General features: G+C 40.7%; 5 protein-coding genes across 6 annotated transcripts; 3 read left to right on the top strand and 2 right to left on the bottom strand.

The window, feature by feature from the left end:
- Window positions 1–949: 949 nt before the first annotated feature.
- On the bottom strand, window positions 950–2,829 carry LOC111799145 (akuammiline synthase 1). The gene is made up of 3 exons (XM_023682561.2): window positions 2,465–2,829; window positions 1,887–2,330; window positions 950–1,813 (listed from the first exon to the last, which is right to left on the bottom strand). The coding sequence occupies exons 1-3, from the start codon at window positions 2,719–2,721 to the stop codon at window positions 1,126–1,128; spliced, it is 1,389 nt and encodes a 462-aa protein (XP_023538329.2). The 5' UTR covers window positions 2,722–2,829; the 3' UTR covers window positions 950–1,125.
- A 973-nt stretch (window positions 2,830–3,802) lies between these two features.
- LOC111799144 (ALBINO3-like protein 1, chloroplastic) lies at window positions 3,803–7,465 on the top strand. The gene is made up of 11 exons (XM_023682560.2): window positions 3,803–4,342; window positions 4,451–4,561; window positions 4,652–4,726; window positions 4,853–4,913; window positions 5,589–5,662; window positions 5,755–5,859; window positions 5,952–6,059; window positions 6,176–6,279; window positions 6,421–6,633; window positions 6,711–6,984; window positions 7,093–7,465. Exons 1-11 carry the CDS (start codon window positions 3,995–3,997, stop codon window positions 7,159–7,161), a joined length of 1,542 nt encoding a protein of 513 aa, XP_023538328.2. The 5' UTR covers window positions 3,803–3,994; the 3' UTR covers window positions 7,162–7,465.
- An 808-nt stretch (window positions 7,466–8,273) lies between these two features.
- On the top strand, window positions 8,274–10,444 carry LOC111799143 (putative pectate lyase 5). Its single transcript, XM_023682559.2, has 3 exons — window positions 8,274–8,828; window positions 8,914–9,660; window positions 9,750–10,444. The coding sequence occupies exons 1-3, from the start codon at window positions 8,719–8,721 to the stop codon at window positions 10,114–10,116; spliced, it is 1,224 nt and encodes a 407-aa protein (XP_023538327.2). The 5' UTR covers window positions 8,274–8,718; the 3' UTR covers window positions 10,117–10,444.
- Window positions 10,445–11,138: 694 nt separating this feature from the next.
- LOC111799142 (T-complex protein 1 subunit epsilon) lies at window positions 11,139–15,765 on the bottom strand. Its single transcript, XM_023682558.2, has 9 exons — window positions 15,426–15,765; window positions 14,391–14,709; window positions 13,574–13,922; window positions 13,074–13,206; window positions 12,620–12,672; window positions 12,367–12,469; window positions 11,838–12,004; window positions 11,643–11,756; window positions 11,139–11,564 (listed from the first exon to the last, which is right to left on the bottom strand). Exons 1-9 carry the CDS (start codon window positions 15,622–15,624, stop codon window positions 11,394–11,396), a joined length of 1,608 nt encoding a protein of 535 aa, XP_023538326.2. The 5' UTR covers window positions 15,625–15,765; the 3' UTR covers window positions 11,139–11,393.
- Window positions 15,766–17,797: 2,032 nt separating this feature from the next.
- LOC111798483 (protein terminal ear1) lies at window positions 17,798–21,232 on the top strand. 2 transcript variants are annotated; one of them, XM_087125270.1, is made up of 5 exons: window positions 17,798–18,977; window positions 19,205–19,847; window positions 20,071–20,193; window positions 20,314–20,455; window positions 20,539–20,676. In XM_087125270.1, exons 1-5 carry the CDS (start codon window positions 18,263–18,265, stop codon window positions 20,539–20,541), a joined length of 1,626 nt encoding a protein of 541 aa, XP_086981396.1. In that variant the 5' UTR covers window positions 17,798–18,262; the 3' UTR covers window positions 20,542–20,676. The 2 variants fall into 2 exon arrangements, with proteins under 2 accessions (XP_086981396.1, XP_023537425.2); XM_023681657.2 differs by having other exon boundaries at window positions 17,804–18,977; window positions 20,542–21,232.
- Window positions 21,233–21,267: the final 35 nt, after the last annotated feature.

The following is a 21,267-nucleotide window of genomic DNA, read 5'->3' as shown; positions in this document are numbered from 1 at the left end:
ATCATGGTCACAGTATATATCTCCTATGAAATCAAATATTTTGTACTTATATATATGTAGGTTATTAACAAACCTATTTCTCATTAATTAAATGTTAATACTTTTTTTATACCAACAAAAATGAACATTTAATTAAATTTTCTTACATACAAATAAAGACGATTCTTGTTGAGCTAATTGTACGGGCCTACATTATTTATTAATGACTAATTAAATTTTATTAGGTATTTTAATCCATCATTTTCATAGTAACATTATATGAAGGTCGACCTAATTTTTGTATCGATTCATGCTCCACATACATGTTCCGACATTGCAGTTTGAGATAATTTATACACCATTCTATTGATTTTATTCGACGATTTGATCTTTTAACATTTTATTTAGTAATAGTATTTTTAATATATTCTAAGTAAGTGATGAGCTTAGCAACAGTTGTCTACTCGATCATTTCTCATATTTATTTTTAGTGGTTGATCAAATTAATTAACCTAACGAAAGATTAGATTAGTGCTATCCGAGAAGGAAGCCTTCCTCGTACTTGTTCTCACTATTTATTTTAATATTCATATTATGATATTTTTTCATTTATTTTTGTCGGGACTCGAACGAATTTCTATTTAAATATTAAATTCTAATATATTTTTTAATAGGTAAATTTTATTTTTATTTTAAAATATAAAACTCTTAATAAATTTAATAATAATTTGTCTTCAACGGGATAGAAATATTTCTTAATTCCTTTTTCACTCGAGGTTTAAAACGAGTAGAAATCTTTCTTTATTCCTTTTCCATATCTACGAGTAGAAATGTATTTTTGCTCAGTTTTCAAAAGAAATATCTTTGTTCTCTATCCAATCTCGGGTTTAAAACATGTAGAAACCTTTCATGGCTCCCTTTCCGTTATCCATTTAAAACGAGGATCCATATTTCATTCGAGATAGGTCTCTACGAGACTCGGACTCTGTACTGAAATATCTTATTTCATTTGAACACAAACAAAGATGATAGTGAGGTGGAGTCGATATTTATTGTAATGGGTAGTGGAACCACTTGCCAACAACCAAACAATAAAATCGGTCACCATTGTCGGATTTGTTTGTTTTTTTTCCCCAAACTGGAAATTCAATAATTTCCATAATTTGCATAATTTGCAGTTGGATTAAGAGAAGCATAAGCAAGGAGCTCCTCATTGTGCTGAAAGGCAGCCATTTCCTTGTCATCCAAGCTAATCAAAGCTTCAATGCCGCCGCCATTTTTGTCGTCCAACATCATCACCGTGTTCTTCATCTTGAACGCCGCCATTGTCACCCAAGCCGCCGCTCCCCACCCAAAATCCACTCCATAAACGGGGAAGTTGCAGCCACTGCTGCATCTATAAACCAATTGGGGTTTTCCATTCTTGCTCAGAATTTCTCTGACTTCCTTTAATCGCTTTTTTATCAATTCAATCCACTCCTCTGTTCGGTACTTTTTGGCGTATTTGTCGCAAAACACACCCATTTCTTTCCTCATTACCCCCACCACCTCGTGTACCTCTACTTCTCTTTCCCCGGCGGCGGCGCCCGCCGGGAAGAATGAGACTATATTTCCCATTGTACTCTCCGGCAGCGGCGGCACCATCCTTGTGCGTAAATTCATTGTTTGTAACAGTAATGTGGGGTGGTTGTTGGGATTTGAATTTGAATCTCGCAGTGCTGAAATAATGGCTTTGTAAATCAACGCCGTCACAACTTCGACTCGGGTTGGAGTTTTAACTTTGTCGGAGATGCTGCGTTTCAGGGCTTCGATCTTTGAAGCTTCGAACACAAACCTGACGAGAATATGAATAAATAGAAAAGTTGTTAAAAGGTCAAAAGTCAAAGAGAATTTATCTGAATGTGTACCGTTTGCAGGTCAAGTTTTTTCCTTCTTCAATGACGGCGCCGGACATGGGTGGCAGGTCGCCGAGAGGGAACAAATCGGCGGAGTGAAAAAGTGGGTTCACAGTGTGTTGAGCAGAGTTGGTGGTATCCCGAGTGATGAAGCCCCAATCTGTGACGAACTTGACCAGCGTGGCAAGATCCCCAAGCTTATGGGACAGAAGGACGCCGACGGCGAATCCTCCACACTGAAAGTAGGTAACTTGAATGGCCAACAGAGGACCCATTTTGGAGTGTTTCCATTGCAGCCCATCCACGAATAGCATCTCCACTATCTCACTTTTAGGGCCTTCCAGGATCTCCGCCAGTGTCACGTTACCTCCCAGTCTGGCCTCCAAAAACGTGACCCCCTCATCGTTGCAGTCCACCGTCAGTTTGTCTTTGATCCTGCCCGCGAAAGGGTAGTACCTGCCAGTTCAAACATTAGTTTTTCATTTTAAGATGAAGGGTATTATTGAAATTTGCTTGATGGTGGTCCAATCAGCAGTAGCATAGAAAGAGTATAATTAGCAAAGCAACGAGAAATTTGAGGATAGAATTACCGAGACAGAGTGGCGGAAAGAGAGCGTTGAAGGAAGTGGGATGTGCAGGGGGGATTGGGGGAAGCGGCGTGGGGGCGGCGGAAGAAGAAGACGAGAGGAACATACATGTGTGGGGCGAGCTGATCAAAGAGGGAGAGGGCATGAGTTTTGAGATGAGGGGGCGTTGGGGAAGAAGGCTTAATGCTCTGCCTTGAAACAATTTGAAGCTGCATGGTTGAATAGATTAGATTGTGTTGGGTATTGAATGATGCATCCATCCATGCTCAGTTTCTTCACTTTATAATGCCCATTGGGTGAAGAAAAAGGAAAGACTTTTTTGTTTTTGTTTTTTTCAAAGGGATCAAATCAATCAATCAATCAATCTTGGGGGAATGGGGACCTGCCGCCTACAACTCTACCTTCATTAATTTTTTCATTCAAAACGTTAGCTTATATAATTTATTCATACCCTACATATATATTTATATTTATATTTTGTCTTAGTACTTCGTTAAGGTAGGTATCAATTCCCGACCTCCTTCCAACCTCCGTTAAGAAAAAGCGGTTAAGAATCATGAATAATATGATATTGTCCACTTTAAATTGGCAGACAATATCACACGAACACTAGCGCACGTTGTGACAACAAGCAACTCTAAGGCTATCAAACCTCATGGATCATCATCAAAGGATAAATGTGAGGATACGGGATAAATTTTGTGAATTCAAATGTTCACCAGGAAATGAAATCATTGGGCAATTTGGTCTGTTCTGCTGTATATATGCAAAGATCCTACTTTGAAGTAAATCTCAATACGATCTTCTTTTAGCAGTTTTTGAACGAGTTGTTGGATGTTTAGACATTTTATTGAAGTTGAAAATGTGAAGCGGAGCTCTCTGTTCTGTTGCTAACGTCAAGGACAAATCTAGAATGTTGTACAGCACACAAAGAATGGCGGGTGCTTCGACAAACAGCAGAAGCTGCCCTCTGCCATCACTTGAAGAAGCATCGGCGATCTCACTGGCCGAAGCATCAGGTATGTTTATATTATAAACCCTGATGCAGTCAACCCCCCTAATCCCAACCCAATTCTGTTGAGATGGTTGTATGTTGAACAGAACCCATGCTACAGCTGGAATAAGTGGCAGCAAAAGGGCTAAACCAGGGTTGAAGTTGACTTGGTTGTTTCTGTTGAGCTAAGCTGTTGATGGCGCTTGGCAGGTAGGGGCTAAAATGTTTGAAAGACAGAGGTGAAGCCAAGTCGTGGAAGTTCCAACCAATAAAATTGTGGTTATCCATGGATGGGAGTGTGTGTGAGTCATACATCTCATATCCCCTACCCCACTTATAAATATCTAAACTTTGTTACAGTAAGACCCAACTTTTGCGAACCCCACTTCAAAATCTTCAGCTTTCATGCTCCAATCGTCCAATCGAGCTCTTAAATTCACTGTCTTTCTACTTGGAGTTTGACCCATAAACCCCCTTCCCTTCCCTTTCAATTTGAGGGGTTCTTGCGAGCTTCATTTCTTCTTGTTTGCTTCATAAAAATGGCTTCCTTATCTCCTTGTCGCCCAAATTTTATGTTCTCTTCATTTCCGAACCGTGTTCCGACCTCAAATCCTCCATTTCATGCGGTCCAATTCCGAGGTTTATCCCACCACAAGCCCTTCCTTCGCGGTTCCCTTGGCGTTGCGAGATTCGGGTTCAAACCCGAGTTCTTGCCTGACCCAGATAACGCCGAGGGCTTTGTGAGGGAGTTGTTCGGCAAAGCTGAGAGCGTTCTGTATACGATAGCCGACGCCGCCGTGTCTGCTTCGCCGGAAGATGTGACCACCGCCAAGCAAAGTGAGGATTGGTTTACGGGGATTACCAATTACATGGAGAGCGTCCTTAAAGTACGTTATCTTTAGCCATTTATGAAGGAGAAGGCTGAGAAAAAAGGAGCAAGTCCATGAAATTGTAGAATTGAAGTTGTGTTTAATCTAGTCGGCTTTATGTTGCAGATTCTCGAGAATGGACTTTCTACTCTGCATGTTCCTTATGCCTATGGTTTTGCCATTATACTCCTTACAGTTCTTGTTAAGGCTGCCACATTTCCTTTGTCAAAGAAGCAGGTTTTTTGCTGAACTAACACTTAACTTAAGGCAATTTTCGTTTAGTGTGTGTATGTATATATATTAACTTGTTGACTTTGTTGAACTCAGGTAGAATCTGCAACGGCAATGCGTTCGTTGCAACCGCAAGTAAAGGCCGTTCAGCAACGTTATGCCGGGGATCAGGTTAAAAGCTTTTCCCTAACATGAAGGATGTATCTCTGAAACTAAATTTAGCATAATAGTTGGTGATCTAATTGTGATGATCATGAGAGTGGTAGCCATATTGAATTTGATCAAACTGGTCTGCAGGAGAGGATTCAAATTGAAACTGCTCGACTCTACAAATTAGCTGGAATAAACCCGTTTGCAGGTACTCAAATTGCGTTGTTTTTAGACGCCATAGTTACTCTAGTAACCATAGTAGTAATTATATATGCTAGCTTCTGTGTTGGTTTGTTCTGCTTGACTTGTTATACAATTATGATTTTCTCCCTATGGACAATCCTTGAATCGATCATATGTTTGTGTAAGTTTAGTGAACGGCCCAAGCCCACCACTAGCTAGCAGATATTGTCATCTTTGACCTTTCGCTTTCAGGCTTCCTCTCAAGGTTTTTAAAAACGCATATGCTAGCGAGAGGTTTCCACACCCTTATCAAGAATGTTTTGTTCCCTTCTCCAACCGATTTGAGATCTCACAATCCACCCCCCTTCGGGGCTTTTCGTCCTCACTGGTACATCTGACTCTAATATCTTCTTTAACAGCCTAAGCCTAACGCTAGTAGATATTGTCCTCTTTGAGCTTTCCCTCTCGGGCTTCCCCTCAAGGTTTTTAAAATGCATATGCCAGGGGAGAGGTTTCCACATCCTTATAAAGAATGTTTCGTTCCCCTTACCAACCGATGTGGGATCTCACAATATTCGTGAAATAAGAACTCAAGGACACAATTTGTTCGATAGGTCGAATATTTGAACTCCTCATATTTGCATATGTTAAACTGTCATTTGCTTGGTATATCACATGTCAATTTTGTTCTGGATTTCAGGATGCCTACCCACGTTGGCTACAATCCCCGTATGGATTGGACTATACAGAGCTCTTTCAAATGTGGCCAATGAGGTGCTTTATTATTGCCTTTGAATTTGTTTGGAGACTGTGATTTCTCTCAATAACACATACCCCTAATACAATTTGACTGCCCAAACTTAAAGGGTCTCCTCACAGAAGGCTTTTTCTGGATACCGTCTCTGGCTGGTCCAACTACGATCGTTTCTCGACAAAGTGGGAGTGGTATCTCTTGGCTCTTTCCATTTGTTGTAAGTGCTTTGTCTTTGATACTATGAGTCCATGGGAGCCCATTACTGTGCACCCATTTGACATGGTTATGCTTGCTCTGACTGCTGAGCAGGATGGTCATCCACCACTTGGGTGGTCAGATACCTTGGCATATCTTGTCTTGCCTGTGTTGCTGGTTGTGTCGCAGTACATCTCGGTTCAGATTATGCAATCGACGCAGGTCTGTTGTTATTCGACGTTTATAAGAGTGCTACTGCCTATCTAGGTAGCTTGGCCTTTTTCGTGAAGCGTTATACCGATATTGATTTATCTTAATTCTCATATCATGATATCCAGAATAATGATCCAAACATGAAGAGTTCTCAAGCCATAACGCAGTTCCTACCGTTAATGATTGGATATTTTGCACTTTCAGTTCCTTCTGGTCTAAGTCTTTATTGGTAAGCAATTTTCTTTTAATCAGAAGCAGCTCCTGTCCCTAGACGAAATCGATCGATTGTCATTTTCTGGTTCGTTTAGTTGTAATACCATAATCTTCTTGAGAATTTTGGCATTTCTTATATCTGCCACGTGTTACTCAGGCTTACCAATAACATCTTGAGCACAGCTCAGCAAGCATGGCTTCAAAAGTCAGGTGGTGCAAAAACCCCGGACAAACAGTTCATCGATGAAAGCATCAAACAAGAACAAGCCCGAGTCCAGATCCAATCGCCCGAGTTAAAGTCAGTTTCGATGAGCACAGTAGCCAGAGAATCAGAGAAGCCAACAGCAGAAGGGGTAAAACCTGGTGAAAGGTAGGAGTCATTTCTTACCGAAAACACGGGTCGGGTTTTGTTATAGTTGTGGTGTTTGATGTGTTGATAGTTTTCAGATTTAAACAGATAAAGGAGCAAGAGGCTAGGATAAGACAACAAAGAGAAGAAGAAAAGAGGAAAGCTGAAGAGGCAGCCAAGCTTGAGTCTCAGACAATAAATGACAGTGACAAGAGCGCAGCTGCTAGATTTGTTGTCAATGGCAGTCTTTCTAGACAGGATATGGAGGAAGTTCAAAACTCCATGTCCACATCTACTATGCTGCATAGAACCGACGTGGACGACGAGGTTAGCGATACAAGCGAGCCTCTGCCAAGTGTAACTCAGGAAGAGGTAAATCCTTGTTAGTTGTACGACTCGTCGCACTTTTCTCGTAATTAATCATTTGTACAGGTTCTCGTTAGAAATTCACCATTAAATGCCAAACATTTGCATATTCAGAACGTAGTCGAGACGTACACCGGTGTGGGCAAGGAAGCCAAACTAAATGGAGAAGATCAAGGAGAGTAAGTCTTGATGGCAGATTGAGATGATGTTTTTGTTATACAAGCCAGCAGGTCTAGTACTCTGGATAATATAGCAGGAAAACCAATTGTTTTACGAAGTTCGATACCGTGGAGGGTCGGATCGGAGGTATTACGAATACTGCTGAAGCTTAAATTCTTTTTGCTGATGGTCACTTCAGTTTGTGAGATCACTCATCCTTAATAGATTATGGAATAACATGAATGTAATTTGTGATATGTACAACATGGATGAGTACTCGGATGGATCCCTTTTAGATTTCGAATACAACGAATAACGAATTACCATATGTGAGATCCCACACCTGTTGGAGGGGAAACGAAACATTTCCTAAAAATCTTCTCAACATTTGGCCCAAATTCAATCATTAACCCATAGTTGTTATTTCATTTAAAAATTTTAGAGAAGAAAAGTTGGAATTCTTGAATTGATTTAAACTTTGTAATTTCCAACTTATAGGGTAGAGGTATAATTAGCACATGCATTCACCAACATTCTTATTCCTTGACTTTTCATATTAGTCAAATTGCTCCCTTTTTAAATGCAGGTTGATGTTCCAAAGTTTTATATAAAGTTCCAATAATAAATGATATCTTTCCTCCCCAACTCTTACGGGATACTGTTAATACTATTTTTTTCACAAACGAATATGATTGTGAGATCCTACCTCGGTTGGAGAGGAAAACGAAACATTTCTTATAAGGGTTAGCATACGAGTTTTAAAACTGTGAGGCTAATGACGATATGTAACAGGTCAAAGCAGACAATTAGTGGTGGGCTTGGTATCAGAGTCAGACATCGGGCGGTGCGCTAGTGAGGACAGCTGGCCCATAAAGGGAGTGGATTGTGAGATCTCATATAAGTTAGGCGTATTTATTGGAAAAAAAAATTATTTTGTACTCGAAAGAAAATGGTGGCAATGGGAATGGATATGAATTTTTCAAACACCATCCATGTTTGATTTAATTGGAGCACATGGGTCTCAATATTCCCAATATTATTTTAAGTAATCAACTTATAAATCATTTTTTTATTAATGAAATTATATTTTAATACGACCATTAAACCAGACCAAGTGTAAACAAGGATTGGAATAATGTAAACCCTAGTTGGGATGACTGATATTCCTACAACCAAGCAGCAGTTCAAGGCTATTCTACGCCATCTGTTCGTACTACGAAACTCCTGATTAATACTTTTTATGGAATGGAATTTGGGTGCTGACATCACTGATGATGACCACCAAGAAGTCAAAGGTCAAAGCATTGAAGGGCTGAGATTTAATGGAGTCGACGATGAAGGGGGTAGAGCAAATCTGAACAAGCCCCACATGGGAGAACATGGCCTTCAAACAAACCAAGAACGGATATAACATGGATTGACTTTCGTAGTTGAATTATAACGGCCAACTACTTTGCGCCAACTGAAAATCATGGATTATAAAAGCACCCTTCTTCACACCCTTCTTCCCCATCACCCCAAACTCGATCCTCTGTTTTCTCCTTCTATCTCTGCTTCACACAGAACAGAGCGAACACAGCCATGGCAAACCCCATTGTTCTTCTCATAACCTTCGTTCTTCTTCTCCATATGTACTCTGCTTCTTCCTCTCCAGTCGCCGATCCTCAACAAGTGGTTGAAGAAGTTCTCACGTAGCGTCTCTTCAAATCCCCTGTTTTCATTTTAGTCGCACTAAATTTTTCATTTTACTAAAGATTTTGTGGTTTTTAATCTCAGGAGCATCAACAATGCAACAAAAAGAAGGAACTTGGGGTTCCTCTCCTGCGGAACTGGAAACCCAATTGATGATTGTTGGAGGTGCGACCCCGATTGGGAGAAGAATCGAAAGCGCCTAGCCGACTGCGCCATTGGGTTCGGGAAGGGAGCCATCGGCGGCAGAAATGGAAAATTCTACATTGTCACTGACCCATCTGACAAGGACGTGGTGAACCCAAAACCAGGAACTCTCCGCCATGCCGTAATCCAAAAAGAACCTTTATGGATCACCTTCAAACGTGACATGGTCATCAAATTAAAAGCAGAGCTGATCATGAACTCTTTCAAAACCATCGACGGTCGCGGCAGATCAGTCCACATCGCCGGTGGGCCATGCATTACAATTCAGTACGTGACGAACATTATAATCCACGGCATTAACATTCACGACTGCAAGCAAGGAGGGAACATGTACATTAGAGATTCGCCGGACCATTACGGTTGGAGGACTCTGTCGGACGGGGATGGGGTTTCGATATTTGGGGGCAGCCATATTTGGATCGACCATTGCTCGCTGTCGAATTGCCAAGATGGGTTGATTGATGCGATTCGTGGGTCTACGGCTATCACAATTTCAAACAATTATATGACCCACCATAACAAAGTTATGCTTTTGGGACATAGTGATTCGTACACTCAAGACAAGAACATGCAAGTCACCATTGCTTTTAACCATTTTGGCGAGGGGCTGGTGCAAAGAATGCCACGGTAAGAGGCAACATATATGTATTTTTAGTTTGTGGTTTTGAAAAAGGTGAAGCTTATGAATACTGATTTTGTGTTGTTTTTTTGGGTAGATGCCGACATGGGTATTTCCATGTGGTGAATAATGACTATACCCATTGGATTATGTACGCCATTGGTGGAAGTGCATCGCCCACAATCAATAGCCAAGGGAACAGATACCTTGCTCCTGATAACCGAGTTAGAAAAGAGGTGACAAAGCGTGAGGCTGCAGCAGAGAGCAAATGGAAGAATTGGAATTGGAAATCAGAGGGAGATTTGATGTTGAATGGAGCGTTCTTCAGGAAGTCCGGTGCCGGAGCGTCGTCTAGCTATGCGAGGGCGTCCAGCTTGAGTGCCAAGCCATCGTCGTTGGTGAGTTCAATCACGGCAGGAGCAGGAGTGCTGAAATGCTCAAAGGGCTCCCCATGCTCTACTTGAGCCACTCTCACCAATCTCACCAAGTTCCTCAAGCATTCCGAATACTTAGAAAAGGCCACTATTTGATCCGTATGTAATTATGAAAATTTTGATCATATGTCAGAGTCATACTTGCCTAAGGCATGTTATCTACAACTCTATGTCGGATGTCCTGGTCATGTTTGTCTAGGATGTGTTGTCCATAGGTGCATATCCATTCCAAACCCATTTTACATACTTTCATCTTAAATAGGCCTTTACTATTTCACGTTGTGTCAATACGGTGATATATGATCGTTCACCAAAATTATGTCTACACCCGTCAAGGCTAAAATGCCACAAATGTACTATAGGAGATATGACTTTTTTACTATTATAGTTATATACTATTTATTTCCTATCTTATGACTAGTTGTTATATACTATTTATTTCCTATCTTAGTTATATATTAAGATGGGGTCTTTTCTTTGTTTATAGTTCATATTTATTTCCTATCTTAGTTATATATTAAGATGGGGTCTTTTCTTTGTTTATAGTTCATATAGATGGGGTGGTCTTTTCTTTGTTTATAATCATATAATGTTACTTTCTTCGATTCTTTCAAATCTTTTTCAAATATATTTTCTCGCTCACATTTTCTAAACGTCACTCAAGGCCCAAACATCCACTAATGTTATCCGTAACGTCCAAATTTCTGAGCACAAATGTCACATAATCGTTGTCCCACACAAGTATGCAATTGTAACTCTATGGGCCACTTCCAACTCTGGTTTGAATTTTGAATATAATGTTTTTTGGACTACTCCAAAATGTCAAACAACCTTCTCTTCCCGTCTTCAAACATTTATATTTTTATTTCACTATTCATAAAATCAATATTATTTGAAATATTCATAAAAGAAATATGCAATATAAATAAGCAACGTGGGCTCTTTGGTTGTAGAAAACTTCTGGGGCAAAGACAATTCAATGCTCAAAGTAAGGAGAGAGAAGAAAAGGAGAGTAGGCACAGCAGAGGGAATGGCTGATGAAGACAGGTTCATACAAAATATTCCTCCATCTATTGTTGATTAATATCAGAATCCCAGATAAATGAACGTAACCCAAATGAGTTGATATCACATTGCTCACGTATAAACCAGATGACATCGAGAAGGCTTGTACTGAGCTCATCCCTTCCATTCACACATAAACTATAATCTATCACATCCCCAAAACCATACAATCCGAAGTTTTCAATAATCGAGTCACTGACTCATGCCAATACAAAGACAGGTAGCAAAACAGCACAATTACATTAATAATCAGAAGAAGAGATCACATCATCAATCTTCAGAATCATCTTCACAACCTGAGTAGCCAATAACACCTGTTGTTGCTTTCCAATCAGAGTCTCAAATACATTTTGCTTCCGCATGTCATTTGTGCCCACATCGTTGCAGTCTATTCCACAGTATGGATTGTTCTCCTGCATATTTAATCGCGAATACTTCATACAAAGTCCGAGCTTGAAATCAAAATCTAAGAGTCATTCACACACGCTTACCTTAATTTGCTGAGATTTTACAGCAGAAAGTGTTTCAATTGGCTGTAACCCACTGTTCTCCGCAAGAGCCATCGGTACAGAATCCAATGCATCAGCAAATGCCCTAATAGCATACTGCAAGCAAAAAAGGGGGAGAAAATGTTTAACGTCGTTTTCCAATTTAGCAAGGCAGGAGATAAAATAAAAGCCTCATGCCTGTTCAACACCAGGGTATTTATCAGCAGCTGCCTCTACAGCAACTGAACAAGAAATCTCAGCTGAACCACCACCATATACTATCGAATTATTGCGGATAAGATTCCTAGCCACACACAAAGCATCATGGATACTGCGTTTTGTCTCCTCTATCATCATCTTGTTACCTAAAACCATCACAGGATAAACTCATGAGCTCATAATCATCGAAGGTCTTAAACCAAGATGTTAGGTTCTGACATTTTATTTTTTGAATGTCATTTAGGAACGTCTATTTGATGGGATAAATAAACACATTCAAGAGAAAAATCTCAATTTTTCATCTTTTCTGCCTTGTTATTATACAACAGCCGTCCAGTCATGTACTTATAGCACCACTGGCACTAAAAATTCTTAAATACTAAATCCCGTTCAACTGCAACAACATTTCTCCAACCATTAGACAAATTCTACAGCCTAATCTATAAATCAGTGCAAAACTGCCAAAATGTTGCTTGAAGAAGGAACAGAAAAAAGAGGATCTACCAACCTCCACGGATAAAAATGGTCACAGCCCTTGAATTTGCACAATGTTCAATGTATAGCATCCGATCTTTTGTTGTACCAAATGCTTTTTCTCTTACCAAGCCAGCCTAGTTTGGTGAAGAGAAAAGAAGATATCATTGTGAGTTAGAGCTGCTTGCGATATTATACACAAAGTGAAAGAATGAGCTCACATAAGTCAAGCTGCTTATTAGTTCAGAAAAAGATCATACAAAATAATGAGAAGGGATAGGCAGTACCTTCCCAAGTTTCTCTGATGTCAATTCTTGGAACCTAGGGACTATTCTTCCGCCTATAAAGTCAATAAAATAACAATTTAAGCAAAGTAATTCAGAACGTGAAATTACCCTAGGTGAAGAAAATTGGAAAAACTAGTGATCCGAACAGAACCAACATTAGCTTAATTCAGTTTTTTGAGCCAAGCAATTTGGACTGAAAACAATGATTCGTCATTTAGTTCTTGTTCAGCCATCTGATCCTCTTGTTCCCATTGTGCAATTCGCCTTTATAAGGCCCTAGACAGCCACTAGGTTTGAGAATCAAAAGTCAAAATAGCCATAAGCAAAAGGCAACCACCCCATGAGGGTTTTAAACCTATGGCTGCTAGGTTGAATCTCAGGGTTTTCACTACAAAACCTAACCTCATGGGTCATAAACATAACTGAAAATGCTGATAAAATAATTGAGCTAAACCTGTGGCTATGGCAATCAACTCTAGTTCCACACCACCAACCCATCTGACAGCTGGCAAATTTCGGTGCATCAGCAGATGATTTGCCTCATCATCAAACCCCCATTGACAAATAACCAATGTAGAGCCAACATCCTGAAACAGAAAATGTATCAGTATGAGCCTAAACAGAAATCTTCACGAGGAGAGAAAATCAAACGAAGGAAGAAGCCCAAATTTCATTAATATAAATGGAAACAGAAAAAAGAAACCCTCAGAAAACCAAACCAATGGAACATAGCCAAACACTGTACTGTACTAAAGGAAATCTAAGAGAACCACACTAATAATTCCAAGTAGGGGAATATCCTCTGAGAGAGAAGTCCAAAGGATTCATTGAAGGGTATCCTTCCAAACCACTTCCAGTAAACCTTTCTATCAAGCCAAATGGACCAGAAAATAGATGATCGCATTGTATTATTTGATAATACTGAAGGACCAGATAAAGCATTTTCCATTTTACCTTGCATTTTTTAACCATGTCATCAAAGTACTTCTGTTCCTGTTGCCTTAACGTTTCGAACTTCTCCACTGAATCAATATCAACCTTATGCTTTGTCTTGGGTTTAGGTGGTTCAAATGGGCAAGTTAAGATGGCAATCTTAGCATCTTCAATTTGCTTTGGCATCTGAGGGTGACTCATGTCCTTGTCAACAATAATACCATATACAAGTTCCGTATCTTCTAACTTCCCCCCTACTTTCCCCTCAACTTTTATCAAATCTAAGTTAACATCCCTTCTTTCAAGATCTGCCACAGCAACAACCGCTTTCACGGCAATTTCTGCTAGATTGCGCTTGCAACGATTCACACTGCAAGATCAGAAAAGGGGCTATAATAGGTAATGAAGTCACAATGCAGCATAATAAATAGTCATCAACTATCCCTTTTTTTTTTTCTTTTGGTCTGCCAAATTAAATCATAAGATCACTTCACTGTCAGTTTACACAAACACTGATGCAACCAAATTAAGAGGAAACCAGGGTTTAACAATTTATATCTATTCATGGTACAGATAGGAACACTTTGCAATCAATTAAATAACATATAATGAAAACTAAACTGATGATACCACAGTAGAGGCACAAGATTAACATACAAGATATGTAATGTCTATTAACTTTTATCAAACAAAGATCAGAATATTACGCTAGATACCCTTAACATGAAGAACACCAATAAATTTAGTCCATCCAACTTATTAGAAAGGAGAATCATAAATGTCAATGCAGTTATGAAACAGCAGAGTATACTGCACTTATGAAGTCATGTCAACATACATCTTTGACGATAAAGTGGTCATGCAAGTTTGAATCAAAGGTTCTAAGTTCGTTTCTCCAAAATCAAACTTCTGGGCAATATGCTCCAGATGGTCAACAGCTATCCTGGAGGCCAGTTCATAACCCTCTGCAACTCGAATAGGATGAATTCCACGTTCTAATAATCGCTCAGCCTGTTCTAAGAGTGCACCGGCCATTACAACCACACCAGTGGTGCCATCACCAATTTCATAATCCTGACTTCGGGATAACTCAACCATCAATTTAGCAATTTGATTGTCAACATCCATCTGCTCCAAGATTGTTGCACCATCATTAGCTGAAAAGGAGATCACAGGTGAAGTTCCCTGGAATGTTAGCCAACCATGGAATAAAATTAACAGAATCTACGCTCCAGCCAAAACTTTCTAATGAACAGAACACACAAAATATCATATATATTTGAAGAAAATCTTATTGACTACAAGGTAGTAGTTTATTGTTTTCGATTACATCTCTGATACCATATAAGAAAAAACTAGACAGATATTCAGAGGTCGTCATAGGTATACAAAATCTTTTTTAAGAAAAGAATACAGTCCGGAGAGCGTGGGGAAAAGGTTCCAAGTTTCGGGGGGAAAATGGGTTGGGAATGAAGTGGAATAACAACGGAATCTTGACACCTGACTTAAGGCTATGATTATTCACCGATGAAAAATAGTGCCAGCACGAAGCTGCGACCAACGTCACAAGATTTCATGAGGGATAACCTTCCTCTGATATAGTTTACATAGTCTAACTCACTTCTTAGTCTTCAAACTTCCATTTCTGCTTACCTATGATGTCTAAAATTCTGAAATTATACATCCGAAAGTTATAGACCAGCAAAAGCAGCAGCAGAACCAAGAGGAGATCAACAATTTTTTTAAAACAAAAAATGCGGATTATCACTTATAATCCTTTAAGAAGCAACATCCAGATTCCAACATTGGGCAAAGCTCATGGTTCTAAAATTGCATAAAAAGAAAGCAAGCAAAGGGAGTGAGCGAGAGTAACTTATTGTAACGTCGCCATCAGGGCTCTGGAGCATCTTGTCCATGCCCTTAGGACCAAGTGAGGTCCTGAGGATACGAGCGACAGCTTTGCCAGAAGCAATGTTCGCCTTCTGAGCATCGAGACCCCTCAACCTGGTCTTCTGCTCCTGCTCCTTCAAGATTATAAATGGCCTCCCATACTCATCGAAAGCGAGCGCCATGTCTACGCGGAGATCAGCTTGACTCCCGGATTAAGAGTTCCAGATCGTACAGCTACGAAATGGATCTCCCACTGTGAAGTAGGAAAGAAAAGAAAAAATGAGAGGAACTCCTGGAAATGTATCTCCCACTGTGATGAGAGGTTTTAGAGTTTCCCTCCTTTGGAAAAGCCCTAATTGAATTCATCTCCGTGCTTGTGGGCTTCCCGCGTCTTGGGTTTCAGAATTTTGGGCCTCGTAATGGAGCCCACTAAAATCTACAAATTTAGAAATGGTAAACCAAAATTATGTGTTTGTTTTAACAAACAATGCGATTCTATGGCTTTCCATACAATTCGCAGATTTCAGTTTGGGAAATTCGTAATAGGTTAGCGTAATTAGCGTGAATTTGTATGTATATAAACGCCTCCCATCACCACTTTCAATTCAAGCCTTCACTGTCCTCTGCAGTTCTTCATCTTCCTTTCCCAGAACTGCACTTTCATTCAAAAATCTCAAAATCCCCCAAAAAAAGAAAAAAAAAGCCAAAACCCCCCGTTACCACAAAAAAATGGCACGTCAATTTGTTGTTGTTGTTGCTCTCGTCCTCTTCGCCGTTGTCGGCTTCGCCTCCGCTGCCGTACCTGCTGAAACTTCCAAGGCCGGTGCTAATAAAACCGAGGCTCCTGCCGCCGATGGCAAGATTGGAAACACCACCGACGGGGCCGCGGCTCCCGGTGGTAGCAACGATACCGTTGAAGGCCCAGTCGGTGGACCTGGCGCTGCAGGAGCTTCCTCTGGGCCTGCTGAAGCACCCAAGAGCGGTGCCTCTACCGTGAAATTTTCATTTTCCGCCGTCGGTGGTGTGGCTGCTGTCGCCGGCGTTTTGTTGTTCTAAGTGTACGAGAGACTCGTGATTTTCGCTTTTATTGTTTTAGCCATTTGTAAGTCAACAAATTGGAATCGAATAAAAATGAAACAATAAAGTGAGGGTTGTTACAAGTTTTAAGATCTGCTTCTTATATTGTGATTTGATACAAATATAGGAATTTGAATTGCATTTTATTAGATGGGTGTTGTGAGGAGGTACGAGGGTAGGCGTAGGCCTCCCTTTAATTAATAACCCCAAAGCCTTAATCTGCCACACCTGCATGCTGCAGGCTGCATCAATGGAAGTTAAGTTTCAACTAAGGCAATATGCGGCAGGGTTAGCCTAGGATTATGTGTCACCGTTGCCGCGGCGGAGGAGGCCCTTCTGCTTAAACCCTACGTGCATGGTTTTGCATGCACCGCTCATCTCACTTGCTCCCCATGTTTGTTTGTTTTTTTTTTTTTTTTTTTTTTTTTTTTTAAATTTAATTCCAAACATTTTAATTTCATTTAATTTCATGGGAGACAGGCGGGTATTAATTAAAGTAACGTTTAATTTCATCGAACACCTGAAAACAGGGTGTGGGTGGAGAACAAAAGTAACGTACCTTTATAGAGGGAGACTCCGTGGCCCATTGCCTAATTAATTCTCGTTCTTAGTGTCAATGGGGAACACCAATACAGAACACCATCCTAAATTGCCAACCACTTTCTTTAAATTATTGTTTTTTTTTTTTTAAGTATATTTGTCGGCTTCGTTCAATTCCATTTTTATTCTTTAATTTAATTACAAATCTTTCTATTTTTATTTAATTTGAGATACTATTAATTTTAATTATGGTTAATTTTAAGCAAGGATGGATTGATTCTAGACAACCCTGAGTCCATCCTTCATACCCCGAAAGAGGAGAAGTGCCGACTTGGTAACTTGGTGAATAGGTCGATTACAAGGCATCAAACAACGTTTCATCCTATGGTATGAAGCTCACGAGGTACATAATATGGTATGTGCTATACACAAACTTTAACTTTAATGAGTATTATTTGATACCATAACGTAAATGAGTATTACACAAATACATGCATGCTATTATTAATACTTATAATCTTGTGATCCAATTAAGGAAAATCCCCATATAGCAAGATTTACTGGAGGAGGTTCACAACCATTTAAGGCACATATATTTCACATAATATTTTATTTTATTTTATTTTACTTTTGATATATATATATATATATGTTAAGTGTGGGGGAGGGGTAGTGGAAGTCCATCCCAATTCAAATCCAACTCAGGGCAGGGCAGGGCAGGGCAGGGCAGGGCAACAAACCCCCCTCCCAAGTATACCTATCTGTCCCCTTCCCTTTCACTAGCAATATAGCCGTAGGGAGTAGGGTAGCTATCCTCCTTCCCCTGTGCTCTCCATAAAAGTTCCCTACCTTCCTACTGCTTCATTTATAGACCTATTTACCCTACTACGTTCACAAAAATTTTATTTTCCCTATTCTCGCCCTTCCCTAATATTTGTACGCTCCTTTTCTTAAGGGTACTTCCGTATTTTCCTCTCCGATCACTTTCATTCCATACCCATATCGCTCTCTTCTAGCAACCTTCTGCTTCTTCACTATGGATGCGCTGAAACAGGAAATACCCGAACCATACCCCTATTCCTTCGCTTCTATTCCGTCCACCGGAATTTATTAGGGTTTCTTCTTCAAAGAGACGCGACGAAAACCTCTGAACTCACCTCGCAATCTGTCCTCCCCCGTCTGCTTTAAGCCTATTACTCCGCCATGGCACAAATCGGTATGCTCAAGCTTCGGCGAGGTTTAGACCCAGCTGCTCAAGAGTTCAGACCTGGAAACCTCGCCAATCCGACGCCACTCCCGCCCGTTGTATTCGGGCCGCCGCTCCGCCATCTATACTATTCGTTCGGCGCTTCGTTTCCGCCGCAAGTGGACGCGTTTCGCAATTCGGCGATAACGTATTCCCCTAATTTTCCGGTTTACTTTAATCCGGCGTTTGTCAATAATAATCCTCTGGAGGAAATAGCGGTGCCGCAGGTTCAGCCTCTGTCGTCGTATCCGACTCGGTCGCTGTTACTGAGTGCAGTGCCGAGTGACGTCAGCGAGTCAGTGGTGCGAAGGGATTTGGAAGGGTTTGGAGATGTGAGATGGGTTCAGACGGAGAGAATTAGGGATGGAATCATAACCGTCCATTTTTACGATCTGAGGCATGCAGAAAGGGCCTTTCAAGAGATGAGGGACCAACATTTGATGCGTCAGAAGCAACTTCGCGACCAACATTCTTGGTCTTCGAAGAACAATTTCGACACGCCGCCGCGGTTGGCTCGTGCCCTAATCGGTGGCCATGTTGTGTGGGCCGAATTCATTATTCCGACGACTAACGCCGCGGTACCAGACTGGAACAACCAGGGCACCATCGTTGTTTTCAATTTGGAGTCGGATGTCTCCGCCTCTACTCTCAAGGAAACCTTCGAACGTTTTGGTACATTTTCTTCCTTCTGTCTCTTCGTTTCGGTGGGGTCTTTTGTGGGGCTCTCGTTAATGAACCTGACTCCAACTCTTTCCCCTACTTTATAGTCCCAATCAGATGCATGTTGATGATGATGGTGTTATTCTTTTGTTGTATTTTTTTGGTGGGGTGGCTGGGGGGTATTTTTTTTTTTTTCCCTTCATATATCACTTTATTGATTACTTTATCTTTGGAGTTAGGTCCTGTGAAGGAATTTAGGGAGGTGCCATTGAAGAAGCATCGAAGGTTCATTGAGTTTTTTGATGTTAGAGATGCTGCGAAGGCTGTTAAAGAGATGAACGGAAAGGAAATTCATGGCATGCCAGTCGCCGTTGAGTTCAGCCGTCCCGGCGGACATGAAAGGAAGTTCTTCAACCCCATGATTGCTAGACACCATCGGCAGCCTCCTCTCCCTCGAACTTCGAAGCTATCTTCTGGTCGTTTCAACGACCCACATCGCCCATTCTATTCCCAAGCTCAATTTTCCCCCAAGAAGCTGCACTCTGTGACTGGCCGGAGCTTTAACTACGCTGGGAAACTGGTGGACAAGTTGCAGCCATTGAATTGCAGTGGAAGTACAGGAAATGGAATTGTAAGAAGGGATTCAATCGGCACGTCGAGGAGGATAAATGTGGAGAAGATTATCAATAGGCAAGCGCCACCCAACTCAAAACAAGAAGCATCATCTCTACCTAGGATTAATATTAGGTTGAGAAGGAACAAGTTCTTGAAGAAATCCGATCCGTGTTTCTTAATAAGCGAAAATGGTATGGATAAAGAAACATCCGATTGCATTGATTGCAGAACCACTGTTATGATCAAGAACATACCCAACAAGTACAGGTGATCTTTCATTTTCAGTCTGGATGTGTATTTCTATTTTAAAGAAACAAGCTCACGAGTTTCCTTGTTCATAACGTTTTAAACACAGTCAAACTTTGGTGGTGAAAAAGATCGTTTCTATTTTAAAGCAAACGACAGAATGATTTCCTGAAAGTAAATGTTTCTTTCACATGAATTATTAACAGAAGACAGAGACTAATGGGGTTAAACGTAAAATTGGCAGTCTGAAGTTATTATTGAAGACTCTGGACAAGCATTGCATGAAGTGCAACGAGGAGATGACCAACGATGGCAAAGACTTACCTTTGTCTTCCTACGATTTCGTATATCTTCCCATTGACTTCAGGCAACTATCTTCCTTCTTCACCTGTCATTTCTTGTTATTTCTTTCTTTGATACGCCAAACATTTGTAGAATGATTATGATAAATTTTTTGTTTCTTTTGATTTTCTATTCCTAACTGCAGTAATAAATGTAACGTGGGATATGGGTTTGTGAATATGACCTCCCCACAAGGAGCTTGGAGACTATTCAAAGCTTTCCATCTTCAAGCTTGGCAAGTCTTCAACTCCAGAAAGATCTGCCAAGTTACCTACGCTAGACTTCAGGTGGGTCTAATATCATTTTTGGTTGGTCTAATTATTTTCTCAAAGTAGATCTTTAATGAAAAACTGCTTTGTGTTTGTGTTAGTAGGGATTAGAAGCACTGAAGGAGCATTTTAGGAACTCAAAATTTCCAAGGGAGATGGAGCAGTACGAGTTGCCCGTGGTGTTTTCGCCCCCACGAGACGGCATTCATCTGACGGAGCCTCTTGCCGTCGCCGGCAACATGCGTGTTGGCGGTGTTAACACATCAGCAGCAGATGGAGATGGCGGTGATGAAGGACGCCCATCTGACGCCGCCGCCACCGCCGCAGATCAGTCATCGGAGGTAGTGCTGTGTGGTGAGGGTGATGATGGAAATGAAGAAGACAGCTAGAGATCAGAAGATGGCGCTATGTCTCTGGCTTTCCACTACACGGTGGCACCTAACTGTACAAAAATCTCAAAGACAAAGCAAATGATGTAGCGTTGGAGGTCGGGAGCCGTCCTTATCTCGTCATACAAGGCTCGCCTCAGGTCACCCACCCCTCTTAACCGATTATCCATCACTTTCAACTCTCTCTCTCTCTCTCTCCCTCCCTCGTATGGGGGTTTCTTGGTTTTATGCTTTCTTTGTGGATCGCCCAGGTGAGAGAGAGATGAGATGTGGGCTCTCTCTCTCTCTCTGTTGCATAGGGATTGAGGCGAGGGTTTGTTGATTTCTTTTTGTGTAATGTTTTGTAGTGTATTTATCATATGTTTTTAATTATATTAGTTTTTTAAAGTATGGTGTCATGACACATTTTTACAATATATTTATCATTTTATTTTATTTACA

This window comes from Cucurbita pepo, chromosome 7 (genome assembly GCF_057944985.1).
Source record: "Cucurbita pepo subsp. pepo isolate OVF chromosome 7, ASM5794498v1, whole genome shotgun sequence".
In the NCBI taxonomy this organism is placed as follows: domain Eukaryota; kingdom Viridiplantae; phylum Streptophyta; class Magnoliopsida; order Cucurbitales; family Cucurbitaceae; genus Cucurbita; species Cucurbita pepo.
The sequence above is the reverse complement of the archived record's forward strand: the minus strand, read 5'-3'. Positions and strand labels throughout refer to the sequence as shown.